This window comes from Kogia breviceps, chromosome 4 (genome assembly GCF_026419965.1).
Source record: "Kogia breviceps isolate mKogBre1 chromosome 4, mKogBre1 haplotype 1, whole genome shotgun sequence".
Classification (NCBI taxonomy): Eukaryota; Metazoa; Chordata; class Mammalia; order Artiodactyla; family Physeteridae; genus Kogia; species Kogia breviceps.
Window position 1 is genome coordinate 90,310,856 of NC_081313.1, and position 23,562 is coordinate 90,334,417.

Genomic DNA, 23,562 nt, shown 5'->3' on the forward strand with positions numbered 1-23,562 from the left:
TTATAAGTTGCTAGTTTCTAAGGTAGTTCAACCTGTGGGTGGGGCAGAATTAGATTTTATAAGACCTAAAGCTTATATAATTACAAAGCCTTCTTTTACAAAAACTATTAAAAAATCTTATTTTCTCAGGTTAAAAAGACATTTTTTCCATGAGAAGATATTTCTAGTTCCCTTCTTAAGATTTTAGAAGGGTCTTATGTGGTGAAAGGCTCTGCAAATTAAATGTCATTGGTTTCTCTCTAAATAAACCTCTGCTTATAGGGCGATTAAAGAATATTTTTCTACAGATAAGTTGATGACATTTTTTTTAGCTCTTTGTTGCATAATTTTATTTTATAGCCTTTTGGGGGGGATACATTTCTTTATTTAAAAATTTTCTTACAATGAGTATATATTGTTTTCCCACAACCAACAGTGCTTTAAAAATACATATTGTATCCCTTTAATTAGTAACTTACTTGCCAAACTCCTGAAAAATCTCTTCCTTTCTTTTTTTAAATTTTTATTGGAGTAAAGTTGATTTAAAATGTTGAGTAATGAAAATAAAAGCAAAAATAAACAAATTGGACCTAATTAAATGTGAAAGCTTTTGTACAGCAAAAGAAACCATAAACAAAATGAAAAGACAACCCACAGAATATGAGAAAATATTTGCACATGAAGTGACTGACAAGGGATTAATCTCCAAGATATACAAACAGTACATGCAGCTCATTATCAAAAAAACAAACAACTCAATCAAAAAATGGGCAGAAGATCTAAACAGACAGTTCTCCAAAGAAGACAGACGGCCAAGAGGCCCATGAAAAGATGCTCACCATCACTAATTATTGGAGAAATGCGAATAAAACTACAATGAAATATCACCTCACACCAGTCAGAATGTCCATCATCAAAAATATCTACTAAAAATAAATGCTGGAGAGGGTGTGGAGAAAAATAAACCCTCCTACACTGTAGGTGGAAATGTAAATTGGTACAACCATTATGGAGAACAGTATGGAGGTTCCCTAAAAAAATAAGAATAGACCTACCATATATCCAGCAATCCCATTCCTGGGCATATATTTGGAGAAAACCATAATTCAAAAAGATACATGTACCCCAATGTTCATTGCAGCACTATTTACAATAGCCAGGACATGGAAGTAACTTAAATGTCCATCGACAGAGGAATGAATAAAGAAGATGTGGTACATATATACGATGGATTATTACTCAGCCATAAAAAAGAATGAAATAATGTCATTTGCAGCAACATGAAGGGACCTAGAGATTGTCATACTGAGTGAAGCAAGTCAGACAGAAAAAGACAAATAACCTATGATACTGCTCATACGTGGAATCTTAAAATATGGTGCAAATGAACTTATTTACAAACCAGAAATAGAGTCATAGATGTAGAAGACATTTTTGAGGTAGGAATCTATAATTATCACAACAAGCCCTGCCTCCAGTTAACTAAAAGAATTCCAAAAGTCCAAAATAAGAGCAGAATATGTTTACTTAGCTAGGGTAGTCTGATGTCCAAATGAATTTTCCCCACATGAAAGTTCTGTCAAGTGTTATTAAAGCTTCCAATGTTTAGAAAGAAATACAGATTCATCTTGAAATCCAAGGTATTTCATATTGTGTATATCAAACTTTAGATTCCAGAACCAAAGATCCATCAGACAGGCTGAGTTCCATAATCGCCTATTAACTTGTGATGTTTATTTATCACCACCATCCTTACTTCCCACCTCCATCTTCCTCCTTTCTCCAAATTCTGACTTAAGTAAAATAGATTCTTCAAACTATAGATTGAGCCCTACTTTCCCTAACCAAATCGTACCCATGTTTATCCAAAGTTGTTTTTAAATGTTTGTGGTATTCCATGAGTCATTAATATAGAATGATGCACATAAAGAATGTTCATACTCCCATTATAATGAGTGAACAAATGGACAACTTCTCTCTTCTGGAGTGAAAAGAACTGGTGTTAAATACGTCTTTTGAAATAATGAGAATAAATGAAGCATTTACATATACAATGTATAACGATGGTGTTTAATAACAATTTTGAATTGAAAATGTCATCTCATAATAAAATCTTATTAGAGTGTCCATTTCCTTTCCTTCATCCATTAATGTATTCAGCACTTGCTTACTGAGTGCTTACTCTGAGCAAGGCAATGTGTTAGGTAATTTAATGATGCACTAAAGACTAAAATACATATATTCCCTGACCTAAAGAGAATGAAATTTGGTAAAATAAGCTTTGCTCAGATTGCAGGTTTCTTCACACTATCCACTCTCCCCTTCTTCCTTAGTAATATGAATCACTATTTTGAGCTTGGCTCATTGACACTTAGCTAAAAACAAACAAAAACTCCCCCTTGTGTGGCCATTTGATTATAGCCAATAAGTTTACATCAGGAAAGCTACATGATACTTTGTATTAAGAAGACTTAGTAGAAAATGGATATTATTATTCTTCCCTTCTACACACTCAGCAGAAAAAAGTGAACCTGACTGAGAACTTCTTAACCCCTCAAATCATCCTTAGACTGCCTATTTCTGGATTTATTTTATGTAGGAGAGAAGTTCAATTTTATTTTGTTTTATCTAATGTATTTTTTATTACATGTAGCCAAACCTACTCCTAACAAAGAACTATATAACTATTATTTTAAATAAAAGCTACAATTTGGTAAATTAGAGAGGTACAAAAGAAAGTTGGAAAGAACCTGGGCCTTCAGTGTTGTTTATGAGCCACTAAATTAACCAACCCTAAACGCTGTATCCCTTGTAAGGAAGTATGAGTTGAACAGGTGGCTTATGATCCACTCACCCCCTTTACTGGAAGGCATCTTTGGGAGAAAAAATACGGCATGTGACCCAGGTTAATCTCTTTGTCAATGGGATCTTCAGATAAATAGACTAGTTACATTTACTAGGAGGAAGAGACTTTATCTAGTGTTCTTAGGACAGCCCTGACTAAAGGATTACTATAAATAAACCTGAAATCTATAGATTGATGAGGCATGGCACCCTGGAGGAAGTTATGTAACATTTACAACTCTCCAGAAGAATAAAACAAAGATATTTAAAAGCCATCTTGATTGGGGTCTTCTGTGACTTGCAGCCTAAACTTTCCTAAAAATACAAATCTTTACCAAATGAACTGATATCAAAAGCTACATTTATTGGATATTCTCATTAAGTTGCATAACAACCTTTCTTAAGTGCCTGAACATCATTACATTTTAGAAAAATATAATTTCATTTGAAAGACTTGCAGAATTTCTGATAATTTTTACATGATAACGAAATTAATAACTATGTTGATCACATACAGTCAACACTGCATTAAGAGTCAAAGGAAAACAGGAATTCTTGGTAATATATCTCTTCACTGAACACTCAGGCAAAGATGTTCCAAACAATAGATCAAGAAAAATCTCCAGAAACAAACACTAATGAGACAGCACTATATGATTTACCTGACAGAGAACTGAGAATAACTTTCACAAAGATGCTCACCAAGGTCAGTAAAACAATGCATGACAGTGGAGAAAAGACAGCCTCTTCAATACGTGGTGCTGGGAAAACTGGACAGCTACCTGTAAAAGTATGAAATTAGAACACTCCCTAACACCACACACAAAAATAAACTCAAAATGGGTTAAAGACCTACATGTAAGGCCAGACACTATCAAACTCTTAGAGGAAAACATAGGCAGAACACTCTATGACATAAATCACAGCAAGATCCTTTTTGACTCATCTCCTAGAGAAATGGAAATAAAAACAAAAATAAACAAATGGGATCTAATGAAAATTAAAAGCTTTTGCACAGCAAAGGATACCATAAACAAGACCAAAAGACAACCCTCAGAATGGGAGAAAATAGTTGCAAATGAAGCAACTGACAAAGGATTAATATCCAAAATTTATAAGCAACTCAGGCAGCTCAATAACAAAAAAACAAACAACCCAATCCAAAAATGGGCAGAAGAACTAAATAGACATTTCTCCAAAGAAGATATACAGATTGCCAACAAACGCATGAAAGAATGCTCAACATCATTAATCATTAGAGAAATGCAAATCAAAACTACAATGAGATATCATCTCACACCGGCCAGAATGGCCATCATCAAAAACTCTAGAAACAATAAATGCTGGAGAGGGTGTGGAGAAAAGGGAACACTCTTGCACTGCTGGTGGGAATGTAAATTGGTACAGCCACTATGGAGAACAGTATGGAGGTTCCTTAAAAAACTACAAATAGAACTACCATATGACCCCACAATCCCACTACTAGGCATATACCCTGAGAAAACCATAATTCAAAAAGAGTCATGTACCAAAATGTTTATTGCAGCTCTATTTACGATAGCCAGGACATGGAAGCAACCTAAATGTCCATCAACAGATGAATGAATAAAGAAGATGTGGCACATATATACAATGGAATATTACTCAGCCATAAAAAGAAATGAAACTGAGTTATTTGTAATGAGGTAGATAGACCTGGAGTCTGTCATACAGAGTGAAGTAAGTCAGAAGGAGAAAAACAAATACCGTATGCTAACACATATATATGGAATCTAAGAAAAAAAAAATGTCATGAAGAGATTAGTGGTAGGATGGGAATAAAACACAGACCTACTAGAGCATGGACTTGAGGATATAGGGAGGGGGAAGGGTAAGCGGTGACGATGTGAGAGAGTGGCAGGGACATATACACACTACCAAATGTAAATTAGATAGCTAGTGGGAAGCTGCCGCATAGCACAGGGAGTTCACCTCTGTGCTTTGTGACCACCTAGAGGGGTGGGATAGGGAGGGTGGGAGGGAGGGTGATGCAAGAGGGAAGAGATATGGGAACATATATATATGTATAACTGATTCACTTTGTTGTAAAGGAGAAACTAACACACTATTGTAAAACAGTTATACTCAAATAAAGAGGTTTAAAACAAAACAAACAAAAAAAACAATGCATGAACAAAGGACTTGAATAGATGTACAAACGGTCAACAGGTAAATGAAAAAAATGTTCAATGCCAGGAATCATCAAGGAAATGCAAATCAAAACCACAATGAGATATTACCTCACACCTGTCAGGATGGCCATTATCCAAAAAAAAATAAATACAGCAAGTATTCACTAAGCTGGTGAGAAACTGGAACCCTTGCACATTGCTGGTGGAAATGCAACATGGTGCAGGCACTATGTAAAACAGTTTGAAAGTTCCTCAAAAAGATAAAAATAGAATTACCATGTGATCCAGCAATCCCACTTGTGGCTATATATCCAAAGGGAAGGATTTCAAAGCAATATTAGCTCTTATGTTCAGTGCAGCATTGCTCACAATAACCAAGAGATAGTAACAACCTAAATGTCCATCAAGAGATGAGTGAACAAAGAAAATGTGGTATACTCCTGCAATGGAATACTCTTCAGCCTTAAAAGTGATGGAAGTTTTGCCATATGTAACAATGCATATGAACCTTGGGGACATTATGCGAAGCAATGTAGGTCAGTCACAGAAGGACAAATACTGCATGATTTCACCTACATGAGGTACCTAAAACAGTCATATTCATGAAACCAAAGAGTGAAATTGTGGTTTCCAGGAGGCAAGGAAAAGGAGAAATGGGGAGTTACCAATCAACAGGCATAAAGTTTCAGTCAAGCAAGGTGAATAAGCTCCAGAGATCTGGTGTACAGCACTGTACCTATAGTCAACAATAACACTGTACACGTAAAATTTTAAGAAGATAGGTCTCATGCTAAGTGCTTTCCCCACAATAAAATAAAATTAAATTAAAAAGAAGAAAAAGACAAATAGATGAGATACATTTGTTTAACGGCCTTATGTATATATAATATAATCAGTACTATACTTTTAGATTTATCAACACACAGAACTGTGAATCATAAGGACTGCCTGAATTCTACGGCTAACGTGTACATGGATTATTAAAGGAGTTAAATAATTTCCATGTATAAAAACAAAACCTTATTACTGAATATTTTATGAATAACCTTCACCAAGGTAAGAGGTATACTGAAGATTTAATAGAGTATCATTAAAAGTTTCAATTGGTTCTAAGATTCCAATTAACTTTCATTTACTTTTTAATATTACTCTGTGCTAATGTTTTTTCCTAAGTTAAAATGAATCAAAATGAAACATACAAGGTTACTTTACAACCATGACACGTATTTCATTCACCACCGTCATTGTAGAACCAGCTTAAGAAAATAATTGTCAGGCTTCCCTGGTGGCGCAGTGGTTGAGAGTCCGCCTGCCAATGCAGGGGACACGGCTTCATGCCCAGGTCTGGGAGGATCCCACATGCCGCGGAGCGGCTGGGCCCGTGAGCCATGGTCGCTGAGCCTGCGCGTCCGGAGCCTGTGCTCCACAACAGGAGAGGCCACAACAGTGAGAGGCCCGCGTACCGCCAAAAAAAAAAAAAATTCTCAACAAAATGACAGGAAAAATGTCATATTTACTCTTCCATTCATAGACAACAGTGAATGGAAAAATACTTGGCTCCCACCTGCCTTCACATCATACTATAACACTGGGATAAATTACTGCAAATTCAGACAAATTTAACAACACTACAAACTTCTAGCAAACTTAACTATAAACCATATTGAAAATATGTTTTTCATTCATTACAGAAAGTTACCATAGGAACTTGGCAGTAAGCAAAGAGATGGACAATGATGGTAGAGTGAAGAGGTGAAGAAAAAGAACCAAAGCAATTATCTTCAAATATCTGAAGGGCTTGCATGTGGGAAATGGAATAGACTTTTTGTGATTGATTCCGGGAGGCAAAATTCAAGCAAAAGTTTGGAAAATGTGGAAGACAGATTTCGTTATAATATAAGAAGGAATCTTTCACAGTGTTCGAAAGTGGAATGACCTGCTTTGGGAAATGGGGAGTTCCACATCTCTGCTAGCTGTGTGCTATCTGCAAATGGTCTAGAAGAGATTTGTGCACTGGATGAGAACTACATGACTGACAAGATTTTTACTATTCTGTGATACTTTTGGTTCTGCCAGTCATTGTCTATTTCTTATATGAGACACACTAAATCAGTGTCTGCTGGTTTCTCACCAAATAGACCATTTTCAAGTTTTATTTTCACAGCACAGATTTCAGATAGTTAAGTCTCGCTAAAATCTATTGTTTTATCACTATGAAAAACAAAGTAGGAACATAGAAGATAGCACTTCAAACATAGTGTACAACACAAAGCTGAGTGTCCCTCTTTGTAATGATATATATATATATCTCATCTGCTGTAAGGACTAACTGGCTGGATGCATAAACGTCTGTAACAAGTAGAAAAAGCCTTTTCCTCTGATGAGGACAACATTTGACCACCTTGTTTACAGCGAAATTTATAGGCTATGTTTTTTCAAAATATAGTGTCAGAAGTGGTTTAATAATACAGATTCCTGGACTCCACTTTTAGGATTTTCGATCCAAAGTTCTAAAACAAGTCCCAGGAATTTATGTTGGAAATAAAGAACCACGTAACACAAAGTCTAAAATGCTTTTATAAGAATCGCTGTAGGACAAAGACTGTCAGAGAGAATTTCTCAGTCATTTTTTCATATTCTTCAACATGCAAATGGACAGCGTTTTTTTAAGTTTCACTCAAAAGGTCAAATAACCTAGTTAGCACAGCACAATGAGGTAGCTATTAGTGCAGACTCTGAAGCCAAACTGTCTATGTTAAGTCTCACATACCATTTACTAACTCAATTTCCTTGGACAAATAAATGCTTAGTGCCTCAGTTTTCTCATCTATCAAATGGAGATAATATGAATATCTACAATGTAGTCTTGTAACGATTAATAAGTTAGGTGATGCATGTTACATGCCTAGAATAGTGCCTGACACATAGTAAGTGTTAATATTAATTATTATTATCCTCTGTTACCCATCAGGACAAAATGTGTCTCAAAATCATAATTTCAACAGGAATCAGGCAAAAACTCTGTGTTTAATTAATTTTTATCACCTTCCCTCATAGTTTTCCAGTTCAAAATTGTCTTTTCTAGGTATATGCTGCAAAGCCTTTTTTCTGATAACAATTTACTTAGGCACCTGAGTATATTCAAACCTGCCTACAGCTCAGCACCAATGAGAGGTGTATTAGTCAGCTCGTGCTGCCATAACGAAGTACCATACACTGGAGGTCTTAAACAACAGAAATTTATTTTCTCACTGTTTTGGAGGCTGGGATGTCTAAGATTAAGGTGCCGTCTGATTGTGTATATGGTGAGGGCTCTCTTCCTGGCTTTGGGATGGCTGCCTTCTCACTGTGCCCTACACAGTGGAGAGTGAGCTCTCTGATGTCTTTCTTACAAGGACACTAATTCCATCATATCAGGGCCCCACCGTCATGACCTCATTTAATTAGCTCCTTGTAGGTTCTGCTTCCAAATACAGTTACATTTGGGGGTTATGGTTTCAAACATATGAATTTTGAGGCTTGAGGGGGCAGAGTTCAGTCCATAGCAGTAGGTGCACAGGATGGTCCTCCACAAAGGCAATGCTACAGGTCAGACACTTTGAGTTTCAACCAGATCTTAAACGCATAGTTGGTATTTATAAGCATTATAGAAATTCCTATTCAACCCAAAACACCAAAACTCAACACTTCTGTCAGTGGCCAGAGCTCTCTAGAATTAATAGACATTTGACTCTATGAAAAGGGTGTCTGACAAAAAAACCTTAGAATGAAAAAGGTACATGCTAAGTAGCCATCTATTCATCTAAATGCTTCAGGTTCTGCTCCTGCATCAAATAAGATTGCCAGGAAATTATCTTCATGGAAGTTATTACTTTAGTTTCCTATAACATTGCCTTCACAAAACTATGATTTAAGAGTTTCTTTATATTAAGGGCTTTATATAAAAATGGTCTATAAGAACACTGCTTGATTCATTCATGTAAAGGTTATTGTTACCATTCTTAAGTGTTTTTCAGTTTTTCATTTATATGTTTATTTGTAAATAAAATAGGATTCCCCAGGATACAAAGTGTACATAGGTATAAGTGTTAGAAAAAAACCCTTCCTCACTGAGGTCTCTCTCATTATAACAATATTAATTACATTAGCAACCATAACATCTATTAATATTTATTGGACCTTTACTATTCATGAGGCACTATGTCAAGTGTGTATGTTTCCATAGTTTTTTCTCACAAAAAGTCCCATGATATGAATAGTATTTTTACCTTAATTATCAGGTTAAAAAATCAAGTCAGCAAGATTAAATAATTTTACCTAGGATTTTGAGATACAAAATACAAATCTGTGTGACTCCATAATTGGTTCTTTTGGTCTAAATGAAAAATTTACTTACTGGAAGGGTAAAATTATGAGGAAAAAAAATTATTTTCAATTAAATAACGAAGCACTCCAGGTTCTTTGTGTCACTTTCCAAAAAGATGGACCTATCCTCTCCAGTAATCACGTTGACAAGGCCTGCACAGATGACACTACTTTTGAAGCCATCTATTTTCAGTGGTCTGATAGAAGTGGTGATCATTATCAATGATCAGGCATACAGGACAACCCAGACAAAGTCATTTTCCGTGTGTGGGAAAATCAACCAGTGATGCTACAAAGAATCAAGTTATAATGAATCATGTCAACAAAAATTTTAAGCCCTATCATTTGGTGAAATATTTGACTATGCATGTGTATAGTCATGTAAAGTAATGGCTTTTCATGGTAGTGACTGATACAGGAAAGCCAAAAATCCTGTATGAACATGAAGAAGAGACCAAAAGCTTATGTCCAGTAGAGGTACCTTCTCTGATTCTGAAAGAGATGAAGAAAATTGCAGAATTTTCTCACACTCTTGAGACATCTTTAGCAAATCATCAGATAATCAACTTACTTTAGACATTCCCCACAAAAAATCACAATGATGTTTTAAGTATTGAGAGTTTCAAAATACTCAGAATTATTAATGAGGCAAATGCCACTAGCATTATTTATGTCTTGTACAAGAAGCTAATGTCAAAGAAAATGTATTGACTTTTGACTTTAGAGGAAACAACTCTGATACGTCTCTCCTCTTTACTGCAGATCAAATCTTTAAAGGCATTCCACAGCTAGAAACATCAATTTTCCCACTTGGGTTGAGAAAACATAGATAAAATACTGTTTAACTATTTCATTGCTAAGTTCAAGTATAAGCATAAGAAAAACATCAGGGAAAGATCCATGGGATAGGGAGGGTGGGAGGGAGATGCAAGAGGGAGGGAATATGGGGATATATGTATACATATAGCTGATTCACTTTGTTATACAGCAGAAACTAACACAACATTGTAAAGCAATTATACTCCAGTAAAGATGTTAAAAAATAAATAAAGTCTTCAGGAGAAGATAAGAAACTTCAAAGAAAGATCAACAATGAGCAAATACATGCACTGAAATCATTAACTGGCTGGAAAAAAAAATCAGACTGTTGAGAAGAAATAAATATTCGAGTGTCCACAGAAACATGAAACCCTATCATTGTGAGGTTTTACCAGAGCTCAGGGGTCATGGCCAGAGGGAGGCCAAGAGGCTTCTAGGAGGAAAGATCCTCCACATGGAGGATAATCTTCTGGACCCATCACTGAAGAAAGCAGTCTTCTGTCTTCTTTCAGAAAGAACTAATTCTACACAGCTAGGCCAAAAAACTGAAGGCCCCCAATTTTTATATGAATCTGTTTAGTGGCAGGTTAAAAATTATATGTTGAGCTGCTATACAGGAAGATTTCTGACCATTCTGAATACTTTTAAAAGTGTGAAAAGTAAGAGAAGCAAATACCTCTTCACTTTATCAATACTATAAACATGGGAGAAATACAATTTATCTGCTAATGACTAAAAATCTGTTTAAAATTGGCACTAATAAAAAATAAACATAATCTTCTTGAAAAGTGGGCAAAGGTCAAGAAAATTGCACTTCAAATGATAAGTTCCAATCTATTGTTTAAACCAAAACTATGCTGAAAGTAATTTTAAAATAGCAAGCAAGTTTTTGAGAATGAAATTAATATCTGCTACTAAAGTCTTACTATTTAAAATTATATTATAGCATAATTTATCCCAAATCAGTGAATTACAGTTCTAAGAAAAGGCAATATCTTGCCTCCTTCCACACTTTCAAATAATCTTGCTACCATGTTTGAAATTCAGTGATTTATTTAACTACATAATAACTCCACTATCATTATTTCCCTCCTACTGTGTGCTAAATAATATGGTAGCTACTGGGTTAATACAAATATAATTCAGACATGAATCTCCAATCTCAATTATCTCATAACTTAATGGAAGTGAGAGTCATATACATAAGAGACTATAATAACATAATAGACTACATGATATTCATAAAGAAGAGTTCTAGTTAACCTTAAAGAACATATTTGAATTAATATTGTCCCTATAGTACCCTTTTCAAAACAAAAGTATTTTATTCTAATAGTCCCCCCATAAACAATAGTAGGAAAATGACCTTTAGTCTTGAGACACAAGACAGGTACATTCTGATGGAGTATAAGATGCGAGATGTGAAGAATGTACTATAATATCTGAGTGATTAAAGAGAAATGCTGTTGGGTTGTGGGGAGAACAAGAGAAACAGTAGGTGAAAATGGAGACGATGGATGAGAAGGCCTTATGGGGAAAAGAATAAAACAAACTTTATATACATTCCATAAGTTTTCCTAAGGTCATCTCTTGTTTCCAAAGAATATAATTTGAATCATACATCAACCAACTCTAGTTTACATTTCAGTTGTTTTTAAATTATTGATCAAAAATTTCCATGTTATAAAATAGACTTCCCAAATTTGTAGGAAGTCCTAGTGAACTTAAAATTACTTCCCACTTCAAAATGTTAACTTTTTGTAAAATCCTATTATTATAAACAGACAGGGACATCTTAAAAATATTTCTCATCAAGTTGAAAAATAATTTACTTACAATTATCTGACATTTTTGAAGAGAAATATTCCAAAAGACCTAAAATACTTGTTTCCCTCAATTCTGGCATTTCTTCTGATTTGTCCGTGGGTAAAATATCTTTTTGTGAACTTTTACAGTCGCAGAAACCAATTAAAGCAGTTTTTCACAAATCAGAATTGGCCTCATACAAGCAGATTTCTGCAAGAATTGTTATGTACATGTAGACTACATTCCAGGCCCAGGAAAAATCATCGACCTTGCAGCTTTCTTTCTAAAATGAGAAAATAGCTATTAGACAATCAACGTACGCTCTGCCATAGTGAAGAACTATATACCATACTTATAAGAAATGTCTCCAAATTTTATAGAGTTGTTAAAAGACCATAATCAACTAATATTTCTAAAACGCACTCATTAAAAACAAGCTTTCCATGGGTAGATTGCATAAAACCAAGTTCAAGGAATAAAAATAAAAATAGCTGAAAAGTATATACAGATCATCAACTTTTCAATTTCCTTAGTAGTCAATGGAACATAAATTAACCCAATGAGATACTACTTTCCATTTTATATTGTAAAAGAATCTTTTTTATATATAGCTCAATTCTTGTGTGTGCACTCTTATACATTTTTTCTTAGGAAAGCAAGAAAGTTATGTCTTCAGGAGAGGAATCTGGACAGCCATTCTGAGAACGTTAAAAGAAAGTTCGTAGTCTATCACTCAGTAATTTAATTTTATAAATCTATTCTAAAGAAATAGTCATAAATGCTGATAAAGATTTTTGGATGAGAATACCAGTTCAACATTATTTGTAATTAACTGTGAATAATGTAATTAACAGTGAATTAGAAATAAGCTCAAAGCTCAACAACAGAGAAATGGTTATCTCATCCTCACTAAAATGTAAATCTTAATAATATGTAATGACGGGCTTCCCTGGTGGCGCAGTGGTTGAGAATCCGCCTGCGGATGCAGGGGACACAGGTTCATGCCCCGGTCCGGGAAGATCCCACATGCTGCGGAGCGGCTGGGCCCGTGAGCCATGGCCGCTGGGCCTGTGCATCCGGAGCCTGTGCTCCGCAACGGGAGAGGCCACAGCAGTGAGAGGCCCGTGTACCACCAAAAAAATATATAGATATATGTAATGACAACAAAAAACTTTTAAATAGGAAACTAAACCATATATGACTATATGATCTGAAGTTTGTTAATAAAATTAAAAATCCCTCTTGTGTGAGTGCATGTCTGCATGTGAGTATAACCTATTTCTGGATCTCTATCTACATCTATATCTATTTATACTGGGATATATGGTAAATATGCATTTACCTTTACGTTTAATTAAACTTATAATTACTAAGACATGCTCATTATAAATCCTATATGATATACAGTTAAAATAGTGACAAAAGTAAAATTTGTTTCAATTTAGGTCTTTTTGCACACCTAAATTAACAATATACTGTTACCTGATTCTGAACAGATGTAATGCTTAAAAGAAAATCTCTCATTAGGTCCATGAAAGCTTTCAAACAGGCTATGTGTAATTTGGCAGCCTCCCCAAGGACCAACAAAGCCAGTGCTGAATCCAACCTGGAAATTTTATGAACAAAACAACAAAGACTTTTGTTTAAAATAATAATAAATAATTTTTTAATGAAAAAGGTAATAGGTCAGAAGAAATGACTATCCTGGATTTCTAGATACATTTATTTTCAACAAAGACTAGTGTTGTTTGCCACTAGTTATGATAAAAGCTTATAGGAAAGGGCCACATCAGGCAAGATGTTGAGTTCACAGTAGTGTTCTGACAACACTCTGAGAGTAATAAATAATACAAATGATCACATTTCTTCACAGATCCTGTATAACAAGCAATCAAAGCCTCTGGTTCTAGAGTATCCCCCAAATCTCACAATAGGTTTTGATTTTTAACCTTTTACAACTGATTCCAAGGGGTGAATTTCAGCAGAGTGCTTTCTTCTCAAAAGAGAGAATAAAAAAATGATCTTCCTAAATACTCTAAAAGTTCAGTGTTATTTGATTTTTACAAAAAGTGCAACTTCTCAGAATAAAATTTATATTTCACATTAAATGGAAAACTGTCAAGATTCAAAATATTATATAACTGGGAAATCATACAAGAGTTTGTTAGCCATAAGTGTACATATATTCTAACAGTTTCAGGAAATTCTATATTTAATGTTATTGTTACCCAATTGAAAGAGACATAGCTTGAAAGAGAGCTAATAATAATGCAAATATAAAATTGTCTCTGCCTAGAGCTACATATTGCCTTGATTTATAAGCCATTAATCATTTGAAAAGTTAATATATTCTACAATTATATTTGAATTTCACAACTGTGATATTTTAGGTGAGTCAAGTTCATGATCATTTTCAAAAGGAAACACCTCTAACCATGGAAATAAAGACAATTCTTTATATTTGAAAGGAGCTTTACAGATCTCAATGTGCTTTCACACAAATACCTCCTTTGATCTGAACCACAATTTTTGACACATTCAAGAACTTTTTAAAATCTTTTTTTTTAATATTAGAAAATTGAGACTTAAATAGATCTGGGAGATTTGTCCAAGTTCATATTTTAAGCTAGGTTAACTAATAACTGAAGTCATCTCCCAACTATGGGTATTTACTGTTTTTCAATTTTGCTTTTCTAAGCCATTATCTAAGTACATTAATATATAACCTTAGTATTACAATGTTGCCTATTGCCCACCTAATATCATTTGTCTCCTTCCTTTGAAACTAAACCTCAATTTTGTCCAAAATGGCAAAGTGCTCAGTTAATGTTGCTTCCTCAAGATGGAAACATTCTACATGTGGACTGGGATAGTGATTACACAGGTGTACGCATTTGTCAAAGGTCATAGATCTGTATACATAAAATGTTTGAATTTTATTATATGTAAATTATACCACAAGAAACTTAATTTTAAAAAATAACTCTCTGGACTCCTTTGGAATGGCCTTACATTTAGATTTGGTCAATGAGATATAAATGAAAGTATATTATGAAAGCCTTCCATATAAGCTATTATTTTTAAATTTAAATAACAGGTGTTATTTTCTCCTTTGTTCATCCTTTTCCTCCTGCTTGGAATTCATACATGATACCAGAAGGTAGAGCAGCCAACCTGCAACAATGAGGATAAAAGTCACTTACCAAGAATGGAGTAAAAGGAAGCTAGAAGAAACCCGGATCTTGAAGATTCCCTTAAGCATCTGCATCAGTAATGCACTGCTTGTTATGTGCAATAAATAAAGCCCTATTTGGTATGCAACTGCAATCAGGTTACTGTTACATTCCGAAAAACTAAAGCCTAGATGATACATTTAAACATATTTACAAGCATGAAATTTAGAGTTGAAAAATCAGAGATGGAATCTTAGCTCTGCCACTAACTAGATATATAGCAAAGGGCAATGTTCATACCTTAGCTGAATCTTAAACTACTCATCTATAAAGTAAATATAGCAAAACTACTTTTCAGAGACTATGAGATTTAAATGAAATACTCTATATAAAATGACTGGGTTCAAAAGGCTGAACTGAACTGAATTACAAAAATACTATTATTTCAAAGTCAACGGATATGAGTTCAGTAACTTTTTTTTTTTTTTAATCTATGATGATTGAAGGAAAAGGTCTAGATGCTTTCCAAGATGAACAAAGGTGAGTCCTTCCCCAGAGTATTCATCGCAGAGGTTTCATGATAAGGTAAAGGAAAGGACAGTCTCAGAGTTCACAAAACTTCTTTACCATGAATATACCTCATAGTCATAAGTTTTTGTTTCTTCTGTTCCCCTTTAAGTCTGGAAAACTGTAGCTAACCTAGGACACTTTTACTAAAATACAGATTGAAGAATTTCTATCAGTGTCAGCCACCTATGGTAGAAAAATGCTTCAGCAGAAACACTGTTTCAACCAATGCTGCTGACTGCAAAATTTTCTATAAGGGAAAATGCCTTTGACAAAAATAGAATAAAAGCACCAATACTTATAAATTGAAGCTTGTTAAAAATCAAAACTGAAAATCAATGCATGTAAAAAGAAGTTTTCAAGTTGAATTAGGTTAGTAACTTAAATACAGTGTTAGCTTCTTTGTGAACTCATTGCAGTACACCAAGTCTCAATTACTAGTACATTGACTTATTTTTACAATGCCATGAAATTAAACATGTACATATAAAGTAATTTATATATATTATAGATGTCCCCCTAATTATGTAAATAAAGAAACTGAGGCAGAGGTTTACTGGCTTGTCTAAAATAACATAGTTACTTGATTTATTTTACTTTGTAGCTTTGCTTTTTAAATTTTTTTCCTCTTTAAAATTTTTATTGGAGTATAGTTAACTTACAATCTTGTGTTAGCTTTTATTTATTTATTTTCATTAACTTTTATTGGAGTATGGTTGCTTTACAATGTTGTGTTAGTCTCCAATGCACAACAAAATGAATCAGCCACACACATACAGATATCCCCTCCCTTTTAGACTTCCCTCCCATTTAGGTTACCACAGTGCATTGGGTAGAGTTCCCTGTGCTATACAGTATGTTCCCATCAGTTGTCTATTTTATACATAGTATCAATAATGTATAATGTGCAAATCCCAGTCTCCCAATTCCTCCCACCCCACCCCTTTCCCCATTGGTATCCATACATTTGTTCTCTACATCTGTGTCTCTATTTCTGCTTTGCAAATAAGATCATCTATACCATTTTTCTTGATTCCACATATATGCATTATTATATGATATTCACTCTTCTCTTTATCCATTCCTCTGTCAATGGACATTTAGGTTGCTTCCATGTCCTGGCTACTGTAAATAGTGCTGCTATGAACATTGAGGTGCATATGTTTTTTTGAATTATGGTCTTCTCTGGGTATATGCCCAGGAGTGGGACTGTTGGATCATATGGTAGTTCTACTTGTAGTATTTTAAGGAACCTCCACACTGTTTTCCATAGTGGCTGTATCAATTTACATTCCTACAAACAATATATCACTTGCATTCCTATACATGAACAACAAAAGGGCAGAAAGAGAAATTAAGGAAACAATCCCACTTACCATTGCAACAAAAAGAATAAAATACCTAGGAATAAACCTACCTAAGGAGATAAAAAACCTGTACTCAGAAAACTATAAGACATTGATGAAAGGAATCAAAGATGACAAAAAATGGATGGAGAGATATACCATGTTCTTGGATTCGAAGAATCAATATTGTGAAAATGACTACACTACCCAAAGCAATCTACAGATTCAATGCAATCCCTATCAAATTACCAATGGCATTTTTTACAGAACTAGAACAAAAAATCTTAAAATTTGGATGGAGACAGAAAAGATCCCCAACAGCCAAAGCAATCTTGAGAAAGAAAAACGGAGCTGGAGGAATCAGGCTCCCTGACTTCAGACTATACTGCAAAGCTGCAATAATCAAGGCAGTATGGTACTGGCACCAAAACAGAAATATAGATCAATGGAAGAAGACAGAAAGCCCAGAGATAAAACCTACGCTCCTATGATCAACTAATCTATGACAAAGGAGGCAAAAATATATAATGGAGAAAAGACAGCCTCTTCTATAAGTGGTCTGGGAAAACTGGACAGCTTCATGTAAAAGAATGAAATTAGAACACTCCCTAACACCACACACAAAAAATAAACTCAAAATGGATTAAAGATCTAACTGTAAGACCAGACACTATACAACTCTTAGAAGAAAACATAGGCAGAACACTCTGACATAAAGCACAGCACCATCTTTTTTGAGCCACCTCCTAGAGTAATGAAAATAAAAACAAAATAAACAAATGGGACCTAATTAAACTTAAAAGCTTTTGCACAGCAAAGGAAACCATAAACAAGACGAAGAGACAACCCTCAGAGTGGGAGAAAATAGTGCAAATGAAGCAACTGACAAAGGATTAACCTCCAAAATATACAAGGAGCTCATACAGCTCAACATCAAAAAAACCAAACAACCCAATCCAAAAATGGGCAGAAGACCTAAATAGACATTTCTCCAAAGAAGACATACAGATTGCCGACAAACACATGAAAAGATGCTCAACATCGCTAATCATTAGAGAAATGCAAATCAAAACTACAATGAGGCATCACCTCACACTGGTCAGAATGGCCATCATCAAAATATCTAAAACAATAAATGCTGGAGAGGGTGTGGAGAAAAGGGAACAATGTTGTGTTCACTTTTAAAATTAATGTAAATCACTGCACACAACTAAACAGTACCAGACCTGGACTGGACTTCAGCTATCCTGACTGTGGTCCAGCATTCCTTCTCTAGTTATATATACAAACTAACATATAATAACCAGGGGCTTCATAAAAAGATGTCTGTCTGCACACAATCTTATAAAAAGGTTAGAAACATCACCATTCAGAATAGTTTTCCTAGGTTCTCCTTACTCCTCTATATATGTTTCCTCTATGATCAAATTATTATTTTAAAAGATAGAATTAAAATGTCTCCAAGTTGCAACTCTTACAAAGGGTTACTTGAAACTTTCAATAGATATTTTGGAAAACACTGACAATGTCAAAAATCCACACAAACCTGGAGACTGAGAATGAAACAGATGTCACTATCTTACAGGGAATTTCCGGTAAGATATAAACCATAGAATTGATAGAGCTGGATTAAGAACAGCAAGAAGGAGTAGCCACATGCCAGTTCAAGAAACACAGCAGCCTTGTTTCCCAAAAGAAGGTTAAAAGAAAAAATTATCTCTACTGTCTACCATGTTTTTCATAGAAATAAGTAAAGTAGAGCCAATCCTTAACTTTGAGGTACTGAATTTTTAAGGAGCCGGAGTATTATCTCTGTGCTTTTTATCCTCATCTCTCCATACTTATTCAGAGATAGCAACCTCCAGATGACAAAAGGATAGAAAACAGTGCTTGTGGGGATATGTGTGTAGGAAAAGGGGCCACAGGGTGGGGAGGAGGAGTGCTGTAATGGGAATGCTGGAGTGCATTTTCTCCTCACAGAAAAGAATAGGGAGAATGCAGGAAGTTCCCTATGATACTGCATGTGGAGTGTTGTAGCTTTTAACCTCTGTAATGTATGCTAGTTCATAGCATACATGAAACCTCTTATTTTAAAAATGACAAGTTTATATAAATTTTCCCTAGTTCTGAGATAAGTAAAATAGAAAATGGAGGAGGGGGCCCTACATGAGACCAATGAAAAATATATTATAGCAAGGGCTAAAGAGAATATCAGTCTGAATACTAAGAGATCATACCTCTGAAAGTAATTTCTTCCAGGATCCAGAAGACATTTTTACAAGACTCTTAAACATATTTAATAAAGCCCAGGAAGAACAAACAACAAAGAAAAGCCTTGATACTGAGATGAAAGGTGGTATAATAAGAAAACAAGAGGGTGCAGGAAATTAAAATTAAATATAATTAACTATAATTCAAATTCATAACGAAGGAATTTGACTGCAAAAAAATGACACTTGGGAGGGAACAAACTTGAACAATTTTTCAACAATTTAGAGGAAGACAACCACTGGCCAACTGAGATCCATTACTATCTAATCCCTATTGAAACAAGCAAACATAAAATAAAGAAAAATAAACCGATAGTACCACAGAAAAAAAGAAAGAAATTTTAAGGGTTTTAAAACTATGAAGAAAATGTAATCTAAATGAAGGCAAACCTTTCCAATGCCAAGAAGCCCAAAGTTTGATTTAAAATGTAATGCAGGCATATATGGATTTTCTACCACCATGCAAGAAAAACCCTAAGCACAGAGAGGTAGGAGTTGGGAACACATGTGAACCATGAGCAATCAATGGAAATCCTCCATGAAATGTAGCCCAGTAGCCACAGCATTTGTGCACAGCTTCACACACTGGGGGCTTCTCTCCAAGTAAAGCAGAGGATTTGCCCCAGCAGCTTCCTAAGGCGGTCAGTGAGACATAAGAGGGAGCATCTATCTCCTGGCTACCAAATCACAAAGGTGTTCCTAAAAAATTCTGGATTGAAAATAAAACAGACAAAAAGGGGGCAGACTGGCTTTGAACATCTCATAATAACTAAAAGGTAGGAAACAGCATAGCAACATTTAGAAACTTAAAGAGGGGAATTAAAAATCTGTGAGCATAGAAGCTTATTTCCAGACAAAATGTACTTAAACTTTTTAGGGGGAAAAATGGTGACAAATGTTATATTCAGCCAAGGGTCATATGTAATCAAGCGCTTGCCCAATGAAATAGGTCACCTATGTCCATGCTTAGAAATTTACTCAAGCCAGCCAAGAAAGGAATAGTATTTAACAGCTTAAGAATGGAAAATCCTAGTGTTAAGTGAATGACAGTGAGTGGGAAAAATAGAAACATTTTAATAAGTCAAAATTATTTTATAAATATGATCCCCAAATTAAATAAATATATAAACCATTCTTTAAGGAGAAGAATGAACATTTTAAGTAATGATTTAACTATAATGTTATCAGAAACTCAAGATTACATTAACAGGCTAGGGAGGGGAGAATTAGTACAAATAAATTAGTCTCAATCTTCACAGCACATGGAGAAGAAAGCGGACAGAATTTCCTTCCTGATTTTGACCATTTAGGAAAACTAGTTTAAAGAATATGTTTCTCTTGCCACTGCCTGATTTCTGATACTCAGAAGAGATGGGCTACATGAAAATCTAGTCTTTAACCTGTCTGCTAAAAGGGTTCTTTCTCCTACACACAGAACATTCCTGGCACACCAGGGAAGGTAGTGGGGGAGAATGAAAGGATGGAGTGTCAACAGGCCATGATGGCTGTTTCATCTTAGAAGGCCTAGGTGCTCACTGATTGCCTGCTTCCATCCAGCCGCTCAGGCACTTGGTCTGCCGGTGTGCCTAGTTGGTGGTAATTAATCCCAGTAGCAGGATCCATCTTTCAGTCTTTGTTTTTGCTCTTGTTTTTTTGTTTGTTTTTTTAAAATCATGGCACGTTAAGAGACCCTGATTGGAGTTGCAACCCGTGTCATGTAAAAACAGGTCTTATTAAATAATTTTAAGATGGAGAATAGTATAATCACGTTTATGTTGTAACCCTGGCAGCAGAGTATGACAGATTACTGAAGAGAAAACATGAGGCCAAGGGTCCAGTTAATAAGCTACAAAAGTCATGAGACAATAAGGTCCTAACCCAAGATGGGGAGAGTGGGAGTGGAGAGCAGGGGAAATGCTCTGAGATGTAGTCAAGGTGCCCAAGTTGGTTAACTTAAGGAGAGGACATGTGTCAGGTACTGAGACAGAAATTCAGTAGGTAGGAGTTTACGAAAAAAATTCATTCAGATCTGAACTAGCAGGAAATGAAGTACTAGGGGGAGATTCAGAGTTTAAAAGGTGTTTTCATATTAGTTACCTTATTTAAATGTCCCAAAAGCTCTTTGAGATGGCTATTACCTCTATTTAACTGCTGAGCAGACCCTGTTCATAGGGGTCATGCAACTCAATCAAAATTAGACAGGTAGCAAGAGATAAGACTAAAACTCAGGCCTTCTGATTTGAAGCTGAATGCTTTTTTCACTGCACCGTAAGGTAGCAGTGAAAAAATATTTATATATTTACCCTTGATACAGACTAAATGTTTACATTTAGCTCAGAGGATTGAGGGGTCAATAAGAAATTTAGGAAATGAATGAGAAGACTGAGGACCTTCACTGACATCTCAGCTCATAAAGAGGAATTATTGATGAAAACTTTGGTCTGAAGGGTTTTGGTTAGACTATCACACGACATTATAATTACTGGGGTTCAGGGAGATAGATATTGCAGAGGCAGTGATGTGTCCAGAAATAAAGGCCTTGCTGCCCATACAAAGCAGAGGATTCTTTGTTCAATTTATTTTGATGCAAACACAAACACTGTATGTCTGGAAAACACTTGCAATGTTGGTATAACTTTAAATTGTCAAGCTTTTTTGGAATACATTCATGGAGCGATTAAATCAGCTATTTTGCTTTGGGAGATATAATTTTATATGTTATACAGCTCTCCTGAAGTGCCATGCTGCATTTCTCAGCAGTCGCATTGGCTAATAATTCAATTATTAACACAATTCATTATTTTCATGTTCAATTAGAAAGCCTTTTGCGGTGGCTTGACCTATCTCCTCAGAGCAAATGGGGCAGTTCGTAAAAGGCCAAACCACAGGGTGGAGCATTGAGAGTATGAAGCATCATATAAAATTTAACCATATTATATGGAAATCTGCCTTACGCAAGCTGCTTATCTGGGGCACAAGGCAGCTAAACTTCCAAGATAAAGGCTGGGAGCGGCTCATGTATTCTCATTTTCTCTACTTCTTCACCCTATTTTATAATTTATTGTAATTAGTACATTTCCTTTCCTCAGTTTATTCCCTGTCTCTCATCCAGTAGAGGTTGCTCTAATTCTGTGAGTCTTTCCTGGAGTCTTTTCATGGATCCTGGGCCTATTCTTTTCCAGCATCTGCTGAAACCACTGGCTTCTGTTTCTTTCCTTTTGTGTTATAAGAAGTCAGGCAGGGACATACATGATGAATTATCTGCTGATGGATAGCATTGGAGAAGGGCAGATGAAAACCACTCACTAGTATTGGCCCAAGCACTTTTTGCCACTATTAATGAAATTTCTTTTGATCAAACAGTTGAATGGTCTCCCTCTGCATTTTAAATCTCTGATCATTTTTCCATCATGTGGTACTTTACTGATATGCATGGAAAATGAAACTTACATTATTCCTATTAATAGTCACTTGGCATTGAATTTCAGGTCCTAAACCAAAGATATCTTCCACTAACTATCACAATTTTAAGGTTAGCTGGTCTAGCAAATCCTAACAAAGGCTTAATTTACTATCAGGGCCTGAAGCCTCAATTTTTCTATTTAATTCTAAATATGTTCAGTCCATTTTAAAAATTTCTCACATGTACCTAATCTTAGGAGCACACAAAACCAATATTAATGTTTTCCCATAAATGTAAAAGTATTTCTGATTTGATTTTGATAATTACATCACAGTTTGTTTGGTTTTACCTGGAATAATGACTTCTTGAAAACTGTATAGGCTGTCACATAAATACTTTTAAAAAGAAAAATTAATTTTTAATATTTGGTATAATGTTATCATTATTACTAACAGAAAATTTGACTAATAGAGAAGTTAGTCAAATTGCTAACTTAAAAAGACAAATTTTTAATGTCAACAGGTTACTTTTGTTTACTAGAGTCATCTTTTAAAAAAAGTCATTCTTTTCTTAAAAAAACAGTAAATAAAACTTTTAAAAAGGAGAAAAAAACAGTAAATATAAGAAATACAATCAAAACTATTTGGCAGTGCTCTTTTAAGCAATTACCTTTTCCAGTCTATTATGAACAGTCACTGTGTTTCACCTTTTTTTTCCATTTACTCCTCTGTTCATTCAGCATTGTCTAAAAACTGACTTTCCCTCCCATGCTTGATTTCCACGATGTCCTCCCAGAAAAAGAAAAGTCAGGATTCAGTG

General features: G+C 34.9%; 1 protein-coding gene across 1 annotated transcript in view; it reads right to left on the minus strand.

Moving 5' to 3' along the window:
• TMEM232 (transmembrane protein 232) overlaps positions 1–23,562 on the minus strand; it is a gene marked incomplete at its 5' end in the record, with an annotated part of 213,606 nt that overhangs the window by 166,747 nt on the left and 23,297 nt on the right. The window contains 2 exon segments of the mRNA XM_059062356.2: positions 12,015–12,267; positions 13,467–13,590. Coding sequence (XP_058918339.1) covers positions 12,015–12,267; positions 13,467–13,590 — 377 coding nt within the window.